Genomic DNA, 18,855 nt, shown 5'->3' on the forward strand with positions numbered 1-18,855 from the left:
TTTTTGCATTTTGATAGTTTTTAGAAAATTAAGCATTTTTTAACCCCTTTCTCCAATTTTCAGTAGCCTATTGTAATGCCCAAATCCAGCATTGTCATCACAGTAATACATTACTGTTTAAAATATAAAGTATTAAATAGAAAATATTTTTTTTTTATTGTAATAATATTTCACATTATTACTGTTTTTACAGGATTTTTGATTAAATAAATGCAGCCAGGGTGAGCATAAGAGACTTCTTCAAAAACATAAAAATATTATACCGACCGTAAACATTTCAACTGTAGTGTATAAGTGAAAGGCAATGAAATCAGTTTTTAGCCTTTTATAGAACTTTTTGCATAACTTTTGCATAACTTGGACACTTTGTCACTTTTATAAGTGACGACAAGAATTATTCAGCAGAAGGCTCATGGACCGCTCATGTTGCTTTGTCTTTTGGAAACAGGACAGCACAAAAACACACAATGACTTTCTTTCAAACTCACACACACCTGAGTGCACGGGCTGGTTGTTGATTACATGCAGGGCTGGTAACACCCTTGTCAAAATGTTCTCATCTCAGATGAATGACTCAACGTGTATCTCCCAAGAGGATGGATCCTTCTCAGCTATTCTGTCTGTCCCAGATACACATACTAAAACTCTCTCTCTCTCATTCTGCTCCATCTGTTCCACTCCATCTCTCCTGCTAACAGCTGCCTGCTAACTGCTCAGTTTTCAAGGCTGTGTTAGTTGTATTAAACACAAAGTGCACAGTTTCTTTGAGCAGAGAAAATTGAAATTTTTTTGTTCCTTCTACTGAATTCTCTTATCTTGCTGCCCTCTGGTTGAACTGTGCTTGCATTTCACCACCAGCAACGCAGAGCAAATGCAGTCCTGGATAACCCGCATCAACACGGTGGCAGCCATGTTCTCTGCCCCTCCCTTCCCAGCAGCCATTGGCTCCCAAAAGAAGTTCAGCCGCCCTCTTCTGCCAGGCTCAAACACCAAGCTCTCACAGGTAACCAACACTTCTCTCTATTAAAGGACGTCACACTACAGTTCATTCCATTCACTACTATTCACATGCATGTGAATGCCGGTGACCAGAAACGCAAGCTCATGTGAAGAAGTTTGGCAAAAATGTAGGTCACACTTAAAGGTCCAATTCTTGCTATTAACAAAATATTAACCATGACATTTGCCTCAATAAACTCCTAATTAGCTGTTTATTGATAGTTAGTAAGGTAGTCGTTAAGTTTAGGTATTTGGTAGGATTAGGGATGTAGAATATGGTCATGCAGAATATGTGCTTTATAAGTACTAATAAACAGCCAATATGGTAATAATAGGCATGCTAATAAGCAACAGAATAGTGAGAATTGGTCCCTATACTGAATTGTTTACAAAATTTAAAACATGTATACATGTGACTGTTCATTATTTTCATAAACATTTTTAAATACATTTTTCAAGGTTAAATATTTTTTTTAACAAATAGCATAAATTATTCATTCATAATAATAATTCATTTAATTGTTTTTGAGTGGTTGTACCATATGAAGTTATTTATATATATATCTTTTTTTTTTTTCTTTTTTTTTTTTTGCACATTGGTTCACCACGAATTTGATAGGCCGAACAAATGTTTTTCAAATATTTATATTTTTACAAAGCTCCTTTACTGCATAATTATTTTCCCTTTTTGACAATATGTTTAGTGACATTTTAGGAAATTACAAATGAACAAAAAAACGATCATCCTCAAATGAGGCTTTTTTGTCATTGCTAGATCTAAACTGACAGTTTTTACTTTTTAACAATATATTTATTGAATTTTAACAAATTTAAAAAAATTCTTAAAGCTTTTTTTTTTTTTTTTTTTTTTTTTTTTTTTTTAATTAGTTCAAAGGCCAATTTAAAATATTGGTACAGGTGACCAGAAACGCAAGCTCATGTGAAGAAGTTTGGCAAAAATGTAGGTCACACTTAAAGGTCCAATTCTTGCTATTAACAAAATATTAACCATGACATTTGCCTCAATAAACTCCTAATTAGCTGTTTATTGATAGTTAGTAAGGTAGTCGTTAAGTTTAGGTATTTGGTAGGATTAGGGATGTAGAATATGGTCATGCAGAATATGTGCTTTATAAGTACTAATAAACAGCCAATATGGTAATAATAGGCATGCTAATAAGCAACAGAATAGTGAGAATTGGTCCCTATACTGAATTGTTTACAAAATTTAAAACATGTATACATGTGACTGTTCATTATTTTCATAAACATTTTTAAATACATTTTTCAAGGTTAAATATTTTTTTTAACAAATAGCATAAATTATTCATTCATAATAATAATTCATTTAATTGTTTTTGAGTGGTTGTACCATATGAAGTTATTTATATATATATCTTTTTTTTTTTTCTTTTTTTTTTTTTGCACATTGGTTCACCACGAATTTGATAGGCCGAACAAATGTTTTTCAAATATTTATATTTTTACAAAGCTCCTTTACTGCATAATTATTTTCCCTTTTTGACAATATGTTTAGTGACATTTTAGGAAATTACAAATGAACAAAAAAACGATCATCCTCAAATGAGGCTTTTTTGTCATTGCTAGATCTAAACTGACAGTTTTTACTTTTTAACAATATATTTATTGAATTTTAACAAATTTAAAAAAATTCTTAAAGCTTTTTTTTTTTTTTTTTTTTTTTCTTTATTATGATACTAGGAGGAGCAGCTTAAGTCTCACGAGACACGGTTTCGAGCCATTTCTGCTGAGCTCCAGGAACTGCGCTCTACGCCCCAAGACCGCAAGTCCAAAAGCAGGGACCAAGAAGAGTACAAGCAAAGGGAAGAGTACATGGACTTTGAGGTAAAAACATTTTTTACTATACTCTTCCTTTCTTCACTCCATTTATACATCTTCCTAAATGTATCTCGTAGAAAACACGCTACGGAACATATGCAATGCTGCTGAGAGCTAAGATCCGCATTGGGGAAACGGACCTGGAGGCGTTTGAGGCTCGTTTGTTTGACGACGGCGGCCTGCAGAGGGCCCACTCCAGCCCCACGTTACCCCAGGACAACAGCTATGCCAGCAGCACCAAAGAGTCGAGCAGGAGCAGCGGCAGCAGCAGCAGCAAGAGGACCAAACGCTCAGACAGTCAGAGACACAGCAACAGACAGGCTGTCAAATAGTGAGAGAACCCAAGCAGAAGGGGTTGTTTATCTCCATTCAGGGGCTGAATATAGAGCGCTACCAGGACGGCTGCAGTTTACTTTGATGGCTGTTCTCAAGTCGTCATGATTACGAAACTGTGGTTGGGGTTGCTGTGCCCCACGTGACCGCTGGTAAAGCATGCTTTTCTGGCCAGTAACCGCAAACCCAAATCTGCCAGTGGGCAGATGAGAAGGAGCACCAGCCTCACATTGTCTTATTTCTGTCAGTCTGTGTTTTCGCCACAAACCTGTTTGGTTTATCTGTGTATCATGCTTGTTGATCGTCGGTTTAAACACTCGTGGCTTTTCGTTTGAACAAGCTGAAGTGCAAACTTCATCTGGTGGCCCTGGGAGCAACAGCCAAATGAGAAGCGAGCCTCTTTATTGTGTGAACATGTGTTGTTCACTTTATATATTGAAAGCATTGTAGATTTTGCTTTTTAGATCATTTCATCATTTGAGGTCGATCAAGCGCTTTAACTCCTTATGGGAAGTTCAAGAACTTAGTCTGTATAGTCCTTTAAACCTTCTTAAAGCACGTCTCAAAGCATGCCTAAGATGTTTGAAGACAATCAGTTCCTCATTTGGTATAATTACTAAAAATATGAATGCATTATTTCTCTTTATACCTTGATAGTGGACTAGTTATAATGACAGTGCAAATAGCACATACCTTGTGAAAAATAAGTGGTTAATTGTAGTGTATGAATGTGGACTTGTAGTGTACTTCAAATCTTAAACGTGTATTTTTAAGAAACTGTACTTGAGGATAATATAATATGAATTAAATTAAGGCCACTTATGTGTACTTAGAGTACACTTTTTTTTGACTGTTTTGTAACAGACTTTGTACTGATGTCAGATTTAGTCAGTTACTTTAAAGTACATTTAAATCATTGTTTTAATCTTTTGTTGTGTTTTAAAGTAGTACACTTATTTTGATGTATTGACTAACATAGTAAAGCAGATGTAAAGTACTTGATTAAAATTCTATATATTACATTTAAGATAATTATATTTTAAATGTACTAAATTGCAACTTTATTACAAATGTGTATTTAGAAAAATGTTTAAAATATATGATATACAAGTTTTAGCAGAACATTAAAGTGTATTTTAGTCTACCATAAATGCTTGTCAGTATATTTTAACCGTATTTTAAAGGCAATTGAAGTTATTATGAAACTACAGATAACGTGAAATGCAATTAATTGTATTTAATATATTATTGCATTTAAACTGTAATACATTATCATTTAATTGCAAAAAGCATGCAATTAGGTGTCCAATAAGTACTCTTTTTAAAAGTATGCTGAAGTGCACTTCTTTTTCACAAGGGATTACTTTACGTGCTGTCATCATTTCAACAGGAATGTCTGAATGACTTTACTCAGTGCACATTGACACAATGACCAATTACCATGTGAAACGGATGTTAAAATCCATCACAGTAATCGACCCCATCGTATTACGTAGTGTAATGTGTATTTAAAATACGTATTGAGCTTGAGAATGACGTGATGCAAAATCTGTGTTGAAACCCTTTGGATATGGCCGAGCCATTGAATTCTCAGGCACTCGTTTTCAAATTTATGATCCATTCAGTGCTGTGGTGAAACAGGAGGCACTAAAAGCTGGTTTGTTCAGAGTAGCCACGTCTAATACCTCAATTGCACTGAGAGACCTGCTCAAGGGAGTGTCATTTGGTCTGAAATAATTCTACCTGTTTACAAACTGGTGTGTTCTTATGTTCAAATGAATTTGTGTGAAGTATTGCTTTATAGGAGAGTGAAGGTAAGCTTCTATGCTGCTTATCATAACCTCATGAATTGTCCTGTTGATATCAGAAACATGACGGATCCAAGAAATTGTAAAACCTGTAAAACAACACTAATGCAAATCCAGGTCATGGAGATCTAAACTGACTGTTAACACTGCCAGCGTATAGATCAAATGCAGACATTTAGGACACAAAAAACAAAATGACTTTGACATGATCTGGGACCCAAATTCCATCAAATGGCACTTCAATAGTGTTACGCTTCACTGCACTATGAATAATAGGAAGAGTTATTTATATATTTTGAACATTTATTATCTGTCTTGAGTATTTGTTTATGACTCAAGCATACTGACTAAAAATTTCTATACAAGTTTTTATAGGGAGCACTCGACCACTACAAGTAGTTTGGTGTCACCCAAAGATTTTGCTGTAAATGTAACATAAGAAATAACTTAGTTTTTGTGTTTGGTGTTATCCATTCTAGCTGTATATAATGTGAATATTATGTTACAGCCTCTCAGTAAAAAAATGCTATAATGTTTGTATGTTTTGAAGGCATAGGCAAAATAAATCTGTTTTGAAAGGATAACGGTTTCATTTGATATTCAAATATAAAAATGTAGGTTTTTGAAAATACAATCTCTATTATATTCTTATTTTTCTTTTGTGTTGAGTCTCTCAAGGCTACATTTTGAGTAAAAACAGTACTATTGTGAAATGCTGTTACAATATAAAATAACTATATATATATAAAAAATAAAATGTATTCCTGTGATGGCAAAGCTACATTTTCAGCAGCCATTACTAGTTTTCAGTGTCACGCAATCCTTCAGAAATCATTCTAATATGCAGATTTCTTATTACTATATTTATTCAGTCAACATATAAGACACAGAATAATGAACTTCATTAAAACACAAACATATTTACTCTGAACAAGTGTATAACTGCAACCAAACATACACATAAATAAACAGTATTAGATAGATGTCTCCAGATGTATCAGAAAAGGTTGCATATATATCAAAACAGAGCTTACTAGAAACATTCATATCAGATCATTCTGCAGAAATATTTCAAGCTTCCAGCTGTGGTTGTGAAATGACAGTTGCTTTACTGTAAAATTACTGTGAAATCTCAGGAATCGAGTGGTTGTTTAGATAAAAGTACTGAATTGTCTGCACTAAGACTACAGCTTCACTCCAGACCATGGAGATTTGAGTATCTTAAAGCAACTGATTTCTGTCATGTTGTCTTGCTGTTATGTAATACCAGCGAGGGCTTTTGACCTCAAAACGATCCTTTTCAATTCCTCCCGTGCTGTGCCGTATTTCCACTTTATTGAGATGATGAACAGTCCACCAGTTCGCACCTGAAAAACCAGTCAAATAAAGTGCCACGTTGTCCTCAAAGAACAGATCCTGATAATCAGTGATTGGCCACTGCAGGATTTCCCATCTCCTCTTCAATGGACTGACTCCCAAAGCCACTGTCTTCTTTAGAATCTGGAAAGGAAAAAATTTTTATTCACAATCTACTGATTAAAGATTGTATGTCGGTGTCAGAAGTGAGAGGTTTCTCTGTCAAGAGTGTGAACCTGTACCTGTGCTCTGCTTGTCCTCTCTGGGTTGGCTGTCTCTCAGCAGTCTCACTCCTTCACTCACACCCAGAGACTGCAGCGCCTCCACCAGGCCATCCACAGGACCACCACTCAACTGAACATGCAAATAAACAAGCTTAATAAATCATTCATAAAGGATGCCAACTTGATGCACAAATACAAAATCCCTAGCCAGACAGATACAATCTACAACTCTTCTTCTTTAAATTTTTTTTTTTAAATATATATAATATTAAATATTATAACATTAAATACATTTGTTAGATATTAAAATATATTTAATATATACTAGTAAATACTAAATACATTTATTGAAATGTATTTAAAATGCATTTATATGTATTTGCTTTACATTATTTGTGTAAGAAGCAATCCATTCTATATTTAATATTTTGTTAAAGAAAGTCTTATTTTCAGTTAAATAAAAAGTCAAAAAAGGATGTAAATCTACACTAGGTACTTTTTAGCTCTCTAGCGGTTAGAGCATAAAATTACACATTTCTTGCGGAGGAACATCTTTTTGGTAATAACGTGAGCTGTCCTTCGGCTCCGCTATTTTGCGCGGGAGAATCTAACGGCTTGGGTCGCGTACTGTGCACATGGTTACAGGTTAAATGCATTAGTGCGAATCTCACTGATTATATTAAATTCCCCCCAATAACGAAAGGCAAACTGATATCCGAAAATATGTTTTATGAGCCGGTAAGTTGCAGCTGCCGTTTTGACAATTGTTTTAAATCAAGTTTACAAAAGTTTTTATATCTTACTGACATTAGACTTAATGATTGCAATTCATATCAGATTACAGTAGAAACTATTATTATTTGGCTGGTAGGTAATAAGGCAAATAGACCAAATTAAAAACTGGTTTAGAGATTACCAACATAAACGCTTTTTGTGAACCTTGTCACTGCGTGCACAGCAAATGTAATGCTAAGCAAACTATAACAATTTCTGAAAAGGGGTGTTTTAATACTAGCATTGTGGCTTTCCATTTTTGCTAGCAAACTCGTCAGTGTCCATTTGTTGTGGAGTCAAACTGTTAGGACACCTTCCACTGCATATAGTAGTGGTAGCTTAGTCTGGCTTTATTTTTTATTTATGAATATGACGTAAACACAGAAAGATGAATGACAGAAGTCTGCAGTTTCTACAATTATTATAAAGCTAGTGATTTAAAGTAAGGCGATACACTGTTTCGAAGACATATATAGGATGTAGTTCGGTCATTGTTTCAATTTTGTTAATTTCAAACAAAAAAAAGTTATTTCAAAAGTCAAACCAAATGCAGTGCATTGTGGGATACAACAAGGAGCTATACTGTGTATTGCACATTTTGGCAAATAAAATGATCATCCAAGTAATCCATGCATATAGAAAATTAGCGTAATGTGCCACATACTTTATACTAGAGATAAAGTCATCAGTATGCTAGTATGCTGTTCCAAACAGCAACTTGCCAATGCCTATTTAACATATAACAGAATTTGCCAATTCGTGAGAACAACGACAGTCTCTTACCTGGTAGTTCTCGAGAAGCTTCTGGCAGGGTGAGGCACTATCCTGGTACAGGTGAGTGAGTGTGAGCATGCCCAGTTTTTCCGCCAGCTCTCTCCAGGGTACATGGTCTTCAATGAGAATACTACACAGTTTCGTGAGCACCTCACTGTCCAAACCTTGGTTCACTGTAGGAGGACCAATACAGATCAGTCACATGCTAGAAGCATGAGTTTGTGAGGACATAAAGCATGCATCTAAGTCTCATTACCTTCCTCAGTGCTTATTTTGGTCCTCTTGGGGGCGAGTGAACTGGGCTTTGGGCCTTTCCTTCCATCTAAAAGATCTCTAACCTGAGGAAGACGGTGGGGATTCATGAGGTTAAATCTATTACATGTATTTATTCATCCACCTTCAAATGTTCACACGTTATACTTGGATATTACAGATACAAAAGTTCAAACCTTTTGGCATTTGGCCAGATCAAATGGTGTGTGTCCCGCAGCAGGTCTCTTGCGTGGGTTAAATGCTTCTCTTTCAGATGATATCGACATGCAGTGAACTTGCTGAACCATGAGATCTGGAAGCTGCCTGTCGACTTCATTCTTCTCGCTCTCGTCATCTTCATCTGAGGAAGACGAGCTCAGGAAAAAGAGAGGCTCGTCGTTCTCCATGCGTTTATCAGCACCTAAAAAAAGAAGACAAAGGTCATTAATCAAACAGCTTTAATCAAACATAATTAATGAATGTCATACATTATGAAAATGGGGACAAAGACCTTACTAAAAATCACATGCTATCCAGTAAATGTTCATCTTCATCATGAGCAGCCTGACCATGTTCTTAATGACATTTCATTGTGGTTTCTAGGCCTTCACAGATGTTTAAGTACCTCATATTTGTATTAAATTTGTAGGAAAGAAGGTTTCTCAGTTACCTGCAGCTATCAGCATGGAGCAGAGAGGTGGGGAGCCCTGACTGGCAGCAAAGTGAAGAGGACTGTTGCCCCCGTAGGTACACGCATTCACATCAGCCTTCAGCTATAACAGAAACAACAAACATAAAATTTTGTGGTGGCTTTATGCTTAAGAAGTGTTAAATCAGGAGAAACCGTTCCAGTATTTCATCACAGTGATATTCGAGAATGACAGAACTATTCATATCTGTTTGATTATGGTGTTGTAAAATACACTTGTTCAAAAGTTTGGTGTCAGAAATGAATATTTTTATTCAGAAAGGATGCATTAAATTTATCAAAAGTAAAATGCCATTCTTTTAAACATTTTATTCATCAAAGAATCCTGAAAAAAACGTATTTATGTAAAAAATTATATTTAAAATTGCAAGTTTATTTACAATATTACTGTTTTAATGTATTTTTCATCAAATAAATGAAGCCTAGGTGAGCAAAAAGAAGTTTTTCAAAAACATTTTAAAAAGACCTCAAACTTTTGAACAATAATGTGGGTCATCTGTATCAGTCTCAAATTTCCTACTTCGTGAACCCCTAACAGTGATGTAACAAGTATTTACTGAACTAAACCGAAACTATGACCACAGAAGAACTAAGAAATCTGAACTGTTCAACCCTTTAGCACTCCATAGGTCCTTTACCTCGGTAATGAGATAACAGGCCAGTTTTAAAAGGTTGTCCCTCACTGCCAGGTGTAGTGCTGTGCAGCCACTTTTCTGCTCTGGCATGTTAATCCTTGCTCCTGCCTCCACCAACAATCGAAGACAGTGCTCTCCATCTTTCTTTACTGCAAGATGGACTGGATATTGACCTAAGAAAGAGGTAAAAAAGATGTTCACAGCATGTTCACATGTGTGATGCAACCTTAAGCGCCATTTCAGTGAAGACTGGGAGACAATTCCATGTGTATGTCTCACCTGAGAAGTCAGCAGAGTTTATTAAATGGGCATGGCGCTCTCCCAGCAGACCCAGGATCACTCGTAGTATGGCCTCATCACCGGTGTGAGCGGCCAAGTGAAGCGCTGTCCGGCCCTCCTGGTCCTGCAGGCTCGGGTCTGCACCTGTTTTCATCAGCATCTCAACCAACTTGGCCTGCTTTGTGATCACAGCCAGATGCAATGGAGCCTAGAGAAGAAAAGAAAGATGAACTTTACATGACATATGAAACCAAAATAAAAATCAAATAAATATTAAAATGAAATAAATAACAAAAAATTAAAAATAATAATAGAAATGAAAATTCTTAAATAACAACAAAATACAAATCTCTTAAATTTTGACTGGTAGTTTAAAAAGAGCATATATCTGTTAAATTACTTGATTGAGGTTGTTGAGTTTGTTGATAAACTTCTGCTGTGGAGTGTTGTTCAGGGCCTGAATAAGCTGTTGTACCACACCAGGTTGCTGATGGATAATGGCCAAGTGCAAAGGACTATGGAAAAATATACAATACAGATTAAAATTTGAAAGTCTGATCACAATTGTTTTACACTTATTCCCCCTCTTCATTCAATACTATTGTATCTGTGTACCATTGTTAAATGTATTAAAAACGTCACTACACTGTTATTTACATTTATTCATTAAGCAGATAATTTAATCCAAAGTAATTTACAATACACTAACTATACTAGAAAAGTTTAAAAATAACCTAGTATTTAATTTAGTATAGTCGACGTGTTAAGGCAGAGATGTGAAAAGACATACGTGTCTCCGTTCTCATCTTGCACTCCACACAGATGTCTTTGCAGAGCCAGGAGAGGGCGCACATCCCCTGTGCTGCAGTACTGTAACAAAGCACGAGCAGAGCACTTTGCCATCAAAGTAGCACGACTCTGCAGAGCTGTGGCTGGAAACAATACAGGAAGGAAATATACATCACTGAGCGCATATGCACCTAAAATCTCAATGTCTTGAGTTTAGCTAGCATAATTCTACGCACCAATCTGAAAGAGCTGCTGTTGCATTTGAGAGCCAGACTGAGTTTGTGTGTTTGTCGACTGATTCTGAGATCTTTCAGCCTGTGGGGTGGAGCCTGACATCTGTGCCCCGCCGCTAAATCCACTACATCCACCAGTGAAAAACCCTGAACCATCCATCGGATTAAATTGAAAACCTAAGGGTGAAATTGACTATGTTACATATATGAACGGTCTTGTGTACACCTGAAGAATTGAATTGGCAATCTACACAGGAAGCCTCTGAGTTTAGGAATATAATATGCTATACCTCCTCCCATTCCTCCTCCTCCTGTTCCAGATCCAGGACCTCCAAAGGCCCCTGCTCCTCCTTGAGGTCCTCCCCGCCAGTGATCGTAGGGCTGAGGAAGTGCCTTCATCCTCTTCCTCTGAACCTCTTCTTTGTCTGTGGGGAAACAGGAGCCAACATGTCATCAAATGTGAAAAATACATCTGATGGATCAAAACTACTGATTGGGGTTAGTACGTTTTTTTTTTTTTTAAAGAAATTAATATGTTCAATACTGTTTGCCGGGATGGATTAAATTGATCAAGAAAATGTCAGCAAGACATTTACAATGTTACAAAAATGTTCTATTCTATTAGATTTCAAATAAACACTGTTCTTCTGAACATTCTCTTCAAAATATTCTGAAAAAAATATACAAGGGTTTCCACAAAAATATTAAACAGCACAACTGTTGTTATTAACACTGATAATAAGAACTGTTTCTGAATGATTTCTGAAGGATCATGTGACATTGGGTTAATGACTGCTGAAACCAACCACAGACGTGCATAATGTACATAATGCCAAAAAGGAAGTGAAACAATTAAGCTATTGAATGAGATATAAACGGTCCCCATACGTATGTTAGAACAGTTTTTCGTAATCTGTTGGTTTAAATGCTTTATTCAGTTTAAGGACTATATGTTTAATATAGCACTACTAACCTTGATTGTGAGGAATATACGTGAACTGTTTGGGTTCGCTGCAGTCGCCTCCCTTCTTCCTCTTGAGCTGCAGGAAGACTGTGACAGGACGTGTGATATCTGTGCAGCGGTATGGTGGGGTCTTAAACACGATCGCATACTGATGGGAATAAAAACAGTGTTATTAAAAACATTCCTTGGAAAAGTCTAAACTGCCTCTGATGGCAAAATCTGGAATAGTCAACCATTTTATGCATGTGTCAATTTATAACAAACCTGTTTGTGGACATCAGTAGGGGAGAAGTCTCCAAATGCCTCCCATCCTCCATCATCTTCCTCCTCATAAAAACGAATGTCAATATCATCTGGAAATGAAGGAGATGAACATCATTTGATCTAAAAGGATGGGAAGGACTGTCAATCCTTTTTGAAATTTGAAAATCATAATAACCTTTTTGAACTTTATCACAGAGCAGAAAGACCTCTTCTCCTCCCAGCACTGATCCAGATGTTTTGTCCATGCGGGAAATCTTCAGATTCGAAGCATTTGGTGATTCTGGGCAAAGATCAGTACATTTTACATTAGTTGTAAGTTGTAACAAGATTATATAACAACATGTACTTTTCTAATTTACACTGCCGTTTAAAAGTTTGGGTCAGTAAATGTTTTTTTGAAAGAAGTGCTGCTCAATATTTTTGTGGAAACGATAGATTTTTTCAGGATACTTTAATAAATAGAAAGTTCAGAAGAACAGCATTTATTGCAAATAGAAATTTTCAGTAATCATGTGAAAGCTTTTGCTGTTACTTTTGATCAATTTAATGCATCCCTGCAGAATAAAAGTAATTTTTTTCAAAAAAAAAAAAAAGTGACAATTACATTTAAACAGAGAAAATTCTATAATTATAGAACAATTTTATAGTAAAACTAAATTGTAAAATAAAAGATGCTAAACTAATTACATTCATAAATTTAAAAAAAATCTAACTTATCAGGTATTTGATTAATTTAAACTACATATGAGTAAAATCTCATTTTCTTTTATATCATATCTTATATGTTTTTACATATACAGTATATATTCTTTTTAATCATAGCTTATACATATTTTAGTTAATTTTGGTAGATATGACCCCTCAACTTTGAGGTGAGTCCTTATTAAAAGTTAACTGAATTTCATAAATTCGCTTATGTTGTTTGACAGGACTTACTACTATCATAGATAGGGTTGGAGACAACTGGCTTCAAGGCTCTTGTGAAACTCCCATTGCTGTCCTGCAAGTAAGCAGTGAACTTTAATCTCACAATGTTTAGGTCCGTGCTTTTGCCCAGTTCTCTGGCTTCTTGCAAAATAGCCTGTTCCTCTGCATCTGTATGAGAGTAAGAGAGAGAAAGTGCGTCAAATGAGGATGTAAGCAGTAAAGAGTTACTGTATGTCCAGTTGAATAATGAAATCACAGACTTACCAGTAAATTTATATCCAGACTCTTTTATCCTCCTCTTCTCTTCTCTCAGCCTTTTTGTTAATACTTCAACCACTCCTCTCTTAGTGACATGGAGGATGCCTAAATTACTGAATCTAGACATAGAGGATGTGGGGATGAATTAAGATTGAGCAACTACACACAAACATCACTCAAAAGCCACAAGCGTCACATGATGATACACACACAATGCCTTACGCAATTCACTTTAATCATAATAACAAAGAAAGGGATCATATGAGCTTGATGAACAGTAATAGTGTTCACTCACTGTGCTGTGAGATCATTAGGCCCGACATCAATGGTGCATATCCCGTTGTCATTACAATGGCGACCCACAAGGCTGTGCGCGTGAACACGTGGGGGGTCTGTGTGTGTCACAAGCTGAATCTCTACGCGAGCGTGACCCACGTAGTTTGACACCTGTAGAGGAAGAAAGTGTGCGTTTAGAAATGTACTGTTAATTTAAAAACGTCATCGCTACAGTTACATGTGGCATAACCCACCTTGACTGTGGGATACGTCCTTCTGTTCCTCTCACTGGAGGCCCCTGGCAGACCACCATGGGATGGGCCCTCACATTCATAACGAAATCTGAATCCTCTCTGTAACGCACACATACAGTGTTATTCACATAACACCTTACTCACTGATAAAACCCTGTTTTGGGGAATTCCAGTGCATATGCTTTGGAATTATCCCACATTGCCTGCACATTCAGTATTGTCAAATACAGTGGAAATGAAGCAAATAAAACAAGCATATGAAGATTTTTGTACCTGCTTTGGCTCCTCAATTATCTGTAGGTAAGGCCCATGAACTGGAATAAAGATCAGATCATACATAGTAAATTATCCTTATTTTCAAAAGGTAAAAGAACAACAAACGAAAAACATCATTAAATACATTCACACAGACATTGTTAACTTACCTGTCTCTGGCACAAAGTGTTCAGGCTTCGCCTCAAAAGGTTCATGCAGATATTGAAGTTCCACCATGAACTGTAAGGACAAAATGTTGGTGTTTTTATATTAAGTATATATTTATGGGTGTTTAAACCCAAACCTTTAGCACAAATCACAATGTGTCGGAGTATGAAAATTAAGGATGCACCAATTATAAAATTCTAGCCATTACCAATAAGCCAATAATTATTTTTATGTTGTGATAACTAATAATATGCCCTGATATAAAAATGTAGACTATTTCGTTAAAATAAATATATTAAAAATAACACACTACAAGTGAATTTAAGCATCACAACATTATAATGTACAGTGTGGCTATACATTTTGAGATCTGTAACATTTACATTTAACGGTGTTATTAAATTTTTTAAAACTAGCTTTCAAAGTTAGTGTTTGATAATGGTAAAGGTAATCTAAATGTAAAAATCTGAGAAATGAGCATTAAAATGAAATCTGCAATATCAGCTAATACGAGAGATAACCGATATGGTACCAATATATTGTGCAACACCCACCCCCCAAAAAAAATCTAGAATTTGTCACTCTAAATCAAACATCTGTTGTAAGATAGCAAACTACAGCAGTAATATTGACATGTGGCTCACCTCATTGTTAAACTTCATGGGATACTGTGTATCATCCATCCTGTAATGTAGAAGAAAGAGAAGCTCTTATTGAGACCGTTTCACACAGAGAAAAACCCAGAACTCCAAAAAACCCGAGAGGTAAGGTGCTCTAATACAGTAATGCTGAATCAAAACATCAACTGAGCTGCAAACTCCTACAGATGAATTTAATTTCCCCAGTTTTCCCCCACAGCAGTCTTCTGACCTACACACAAGAAGACGTACACTTAGCCTACCTGACAAACAAAATGCAGAGAAAAAGGCTCTCAGATTTACACAAAGAACTCACGAAAATCCGTTTCACTTTCAGTGTCAGAACAAGGATATGTGCACCGTATTTTTTTTTTACTCTGCCTCCCTCCTTCTGTCTGGCTGACTTGCGTTACTTCCAGGAAGTGAGGCAGTGAAAAAAACAGAGGAAAGCCCCCAGAATACCAGCTCACTGCTGCCACTGATGTCAAATCCTGAGAAATGCAGGCACAAGCATATTCACACTCTGATATCAAGCCTGCTCATATCTGAATTTCCTCAACTTTCCAAAGGCTTTTTTGAATTCCCTTCTCTTTTTTTTTTTGAGGTACTTTTGAAACTAAATTCCTATGTTTCCTTTTTCAAAAAAAATTTAGATTAAATTCTGTGAAAAAAAAAAAAAATTCCACCCATGTGTAATTTACTCAATGTATTTCTGAGTCTGTGTAACTGAATTAGTCAAATATCTCCATAGTGCCGCCAATACTAATGCCATGAGAACAGCCCTGAAAGATGGGTATTGCCCCCCATCTGTTGGCCTGCCCTTGCAGCCAAATCTTTAAACCCACGAACACTTCCACTGTAAACCATACAGGAAATGGAGCTGAAGATCTCTAAATGATATAACTACTAATACATGAGGAGAAATTGTAATGTTTCATTTCATTTATAACATTATTATTATTATTGGCTATGTTTGGCTACACTGGATGATTGGATTGCACAAGAGTTTACTTAAACTGCCACTGACAGGAATGAGGAAGCATTGTACTCTTCAGGATGAGCTGTACTGAGATTGCTCTAAAGTAGCAGATATACTTAAACCCATGGGACAACTAGCAGACTAAACTATGAATTTTCTTTCTGAGGTGTCAGGGCTCACTTTGAGTGAAACGCAAATCCTGACGTCACTGAAAAGGGTAAAAACTCTTCTGGATGACAACCACATCCTGTCCTTCTTCTGTGAAATGATAACATCTTCATTTCAGTCAAACAACCCCTACATTTAAAGAATGTCAAATTATAGACAAAAAGATTCATTAAGAAAATGCAAAAGAAAGACACTGTGAAAATGGTTTTGTCAGTCTAAAACAATGGATGTCAAACAGGGGCCTGGGAACCGCCAGGAGGCCACATAAACATCCAAAAGTGCGAAATTACTAAATTATTATTTTTTATTTTTTACATAAACCAATTTATGTTAAAATGCTAACAAAAACAAAATGTATTACTGACATGCCTTTCAGTACGCATAATGCATTTAATTAAACATATATCTCTTGAAACAGAATCATGATTGCTCTCAGTAATTAGGTTCAAATCAAGCAACTTAGCCTCATAGACAACGCATTAAAAAGTTCTTTAAAGACTAACCACAAGAAGATTGCTCTTTTCAAAGTAACAAAACATTTTTGAAGATTGCTCTTTTCAAAGTAACAAAACATTTTTGATGTAGAAAAATCACAATAAATCTGATTTTAACAGTCTTCCATAGGCATAAAATGACGTGACATGTGGCCAAGCATGGTGACCCATACTCAGAATTAGTGCTCTGCATTTATCCCATCCAAAGTGCACACACACACACACCCGGAGCAGTGGGAAGCCACTTTTTGCTGCGGCGCCCGGGGAGCAGTTGGGGGTTCGGTGCCTTGCTCAAGGGCACCTCAGTCGTGGTATTGAAGGTGGGAGAGAGCGCTGTACATTCACTCCCCCCACCTACAATCCCTGCCGGTACGAGACTCGAACCCGCAACCTTTGGGTTACGAGTCCGACTCTCTAACCATTAGGCCACGACTTCCCCGAGAGTTAGATAAAAGAGTTAAATAAACCATTGTATGTAAACCCTCTAATTATTTACATATTATAAGTTTATTAGTACTATCAGTATGCAAATTTGACTAATTACAAGTCTAGATGCTCCATGTAAATCACGTCCAAACCTTTTGGAGTACATTTATTTACAAGTGTATTTACAGTCTCATAACTAAGTGAGCTGCTCAACAGCTTATTGGGCGTCTAAATTCTGTATGTGTCAATGATGCCCTATCAAAAAAAAGGCTGCACAGGTAGACAGCTCACTAGGATGCGTGAGACAGTGGATAAAACTGTACCTTAGTGCTCCAGCCATTCTGTGCTCTGCAGGGTCATCCGAAGCAACTCTGGACTCCTGTCAGATTGAAAATTATGGAAATGATGAGTGAGTACACGGTGTTCGATGGGGATGTGATTCCCCTGCACGTGTAAGTCAGATCCAAAAAGTACTGACTTTTGATGGGAATTTCCCGCATACTCGCGCGAGCAGCAGCAAAATTAACACACGGGACAAAACTTGTACACTATCGATAACTGACATTAATGAACATTGCTCAAATTTTCGTTAGGTTTTGTTATTAATATGCAGTGATACTGTTTGCACGCGAGGGAGCATCATATTGTACAGCATCTCTGTAATGTTTTCAAAACAAGCTTAAAATAGATTTCTCTATGTAACTTACTAAGTAACGGAGTCATTATTTCTAAATAAGAAAGCAGAGCAGCATTCTCTACTATTTAAAGACCCACATTACTTGTTTCAAAACTGATCGGTAATAATGATAATTTCGTTTTTACTAACTTACATGAGCACTTATCAAACTTACCTTGGACAACCGTGATGTTTGCGTATTCTCGTATAGTTTATATTAGACGTCGACTTTACTAAACCACTGCTAGAAATCTTAGCAAACGCCTGAAAAACAACAACAAAATGCACCATCCATCAAACGAATATGTTCCAGTTTCTTTAATAAATATTTAGTCAACACTCAGCGTGCGTACAAGTTTGTGAATCGATAGCTCTACTGCTGCTGGAAAGCCCCGACTTCAAGGGGAATTCCGCAATCACGTGGCGTAATGGGAGAGTTTTGATTGGTTCTTAGACCAGTCATGATTTGCATGTTCTTCAAAACTTCCGCTCAAATATAAGTTTATTTCAACTGCTAATAAAAAAAATGAATCATCCCATAATTAAAGCTTATAGCAAAGTTAGACTATGAACTGTGCAAATCTGATGATCTGATTTCATAATAACTATGACAATGCAATAGACAAGATTGTTTTAGAAAGTATAATTTATTAATATTTTATATAGAAGTTGCATAAGAAAATACAACACCTGTACTGCCCTCGGTATATGTGCTGTATATAACTTGACAGCCAGATAAACTCTTCCCTAACATCAAGACTCTGAAGACATGTCCACAGGTTTATTGACGTTGTGAGGAAAAGTGAAACTGAAACATACAAAACGCATAATCAACAGATATAATCAAATGAAATTAATTAAATCTCCTTTTTTTCCTTTTACTGTCACAAGTTTATGTATTTAACAAATATCTTTAAATGTAATGTATGTATATTTAACATGTATTTAATTTTCTAATCACTGTTCTATCTGTACTGCATTTATATGAACTTTTAATGGTCTAGGAACAGTATAAACATTACCACAACGAAATGTCCATTAACTATAGTGAGGTAGATAGAGAATAATAGGCTTCTAACAATC

At 36.1% G+C, this 18,855-nt stretch overlaps 2 protein-coding genes across 3 annotated transcripts in view; one reads left to right on the forward strand and one right to left on the reverse strand.

Moving 5' to 3' along the window:
• LOC107725451 (uncharacterized) overlaps positions 1–4,083 on the forward strand; it is a 31,128-nt gene extending 27,045 nt beyond the window's left edge. Inside the window, exons 15-17 of the mRNA XM_016534697.1 lie at positions 859–1,003; positions 2,722–2,865; positions 2,937–4,083. Coding sequence (XP_016390183.1) covers positions 859–1,003; positions 2,722–2,865; positions 2,937–3,191 — 544 coding nt within the window. The 3' untranslated portion in view covers positions 3,192–4,083. The remainder of the gene's footprint in view (positions 1–858; positions 1,004–2,721; positions 2,866–2,936) is intronic.
• A 1,797-nt stretch (positions 4,084–5,880) lies between these two features.
• Positions 5,881–18,160, reverse strand: LOC107725448 (nuclear factor NF-kappa-B p100 subunit-like). 2 transcript variants are annotated; one of them, XM_016534693.1, is made up of 24 exons: positions 17,948–18,160; positions 17,420–17,475; positions 15,036–15,075; positions 14,394–14,463; positions 14,242–14,282; positions 13,969–14,067; positions 13,734–13,885; positions 13,445–13,557; positions 13,190–13,348; positions 12,429–12,533; positions 12,254–12,342; positions 11,999–12,137; positions 11,316–11,450; positions 11,029–11,202; positions 10,794–10,935; positions 10,404–10,518; positions 10,004–10,211; positions 9,728–9,897; positions 9,051–9,153; positions 8,578–8,801; positions 8,385–8,466; positions 8,138–8,301; positions 6,599–6,710; positions 5,881–6,500 (listed from the first exon to the last, which is right to left on the reverse strand). In XM_016534693.1, the coding sequence occupies exons 2-24, from the start codon at positions 17,434–17,436 to the stop codon at positions 6,424–6,426; spliced, it is 2,730 nt and encodes a 909-aa protein (XP_016390179.1). In that variant the 5' UTR covers positions 17,437–17,475; positions 17,948–18,160; the 3' UTR covers positions 5,881–6,423. The 2 variants fall into 2 exon arrangements, with proteins under 2 accessions (XP_016390179.1, XP_016390180.1); XM_016534694.1 differs by lacking the exons at positions 17,420–17,475; positions 17,948–18,160 and adding an exon at positions 15,293–15,311.
• Positions 18,161–18,855: the final 695 nt, after the last annotated feature.

The sequence above is a fragment of the Sinocyclocheilus rhinocerous genome, unplaced genomic scaffold (assembly GCF_001515625.1).
Source record: "Sinocyclocheilus rhinocerous isolate Xijiao unplaced genomic scaffold, SAMN03320098_v1.1 scaffold366, whole genome shotgun sequence".
NCBI lineage: Eukaryota > Metazoa > Chordata > Actinopteri > Cypriniformes > Cyprinidae > Sinocyclocheilus > Sinocyclocheilus rhinocerous.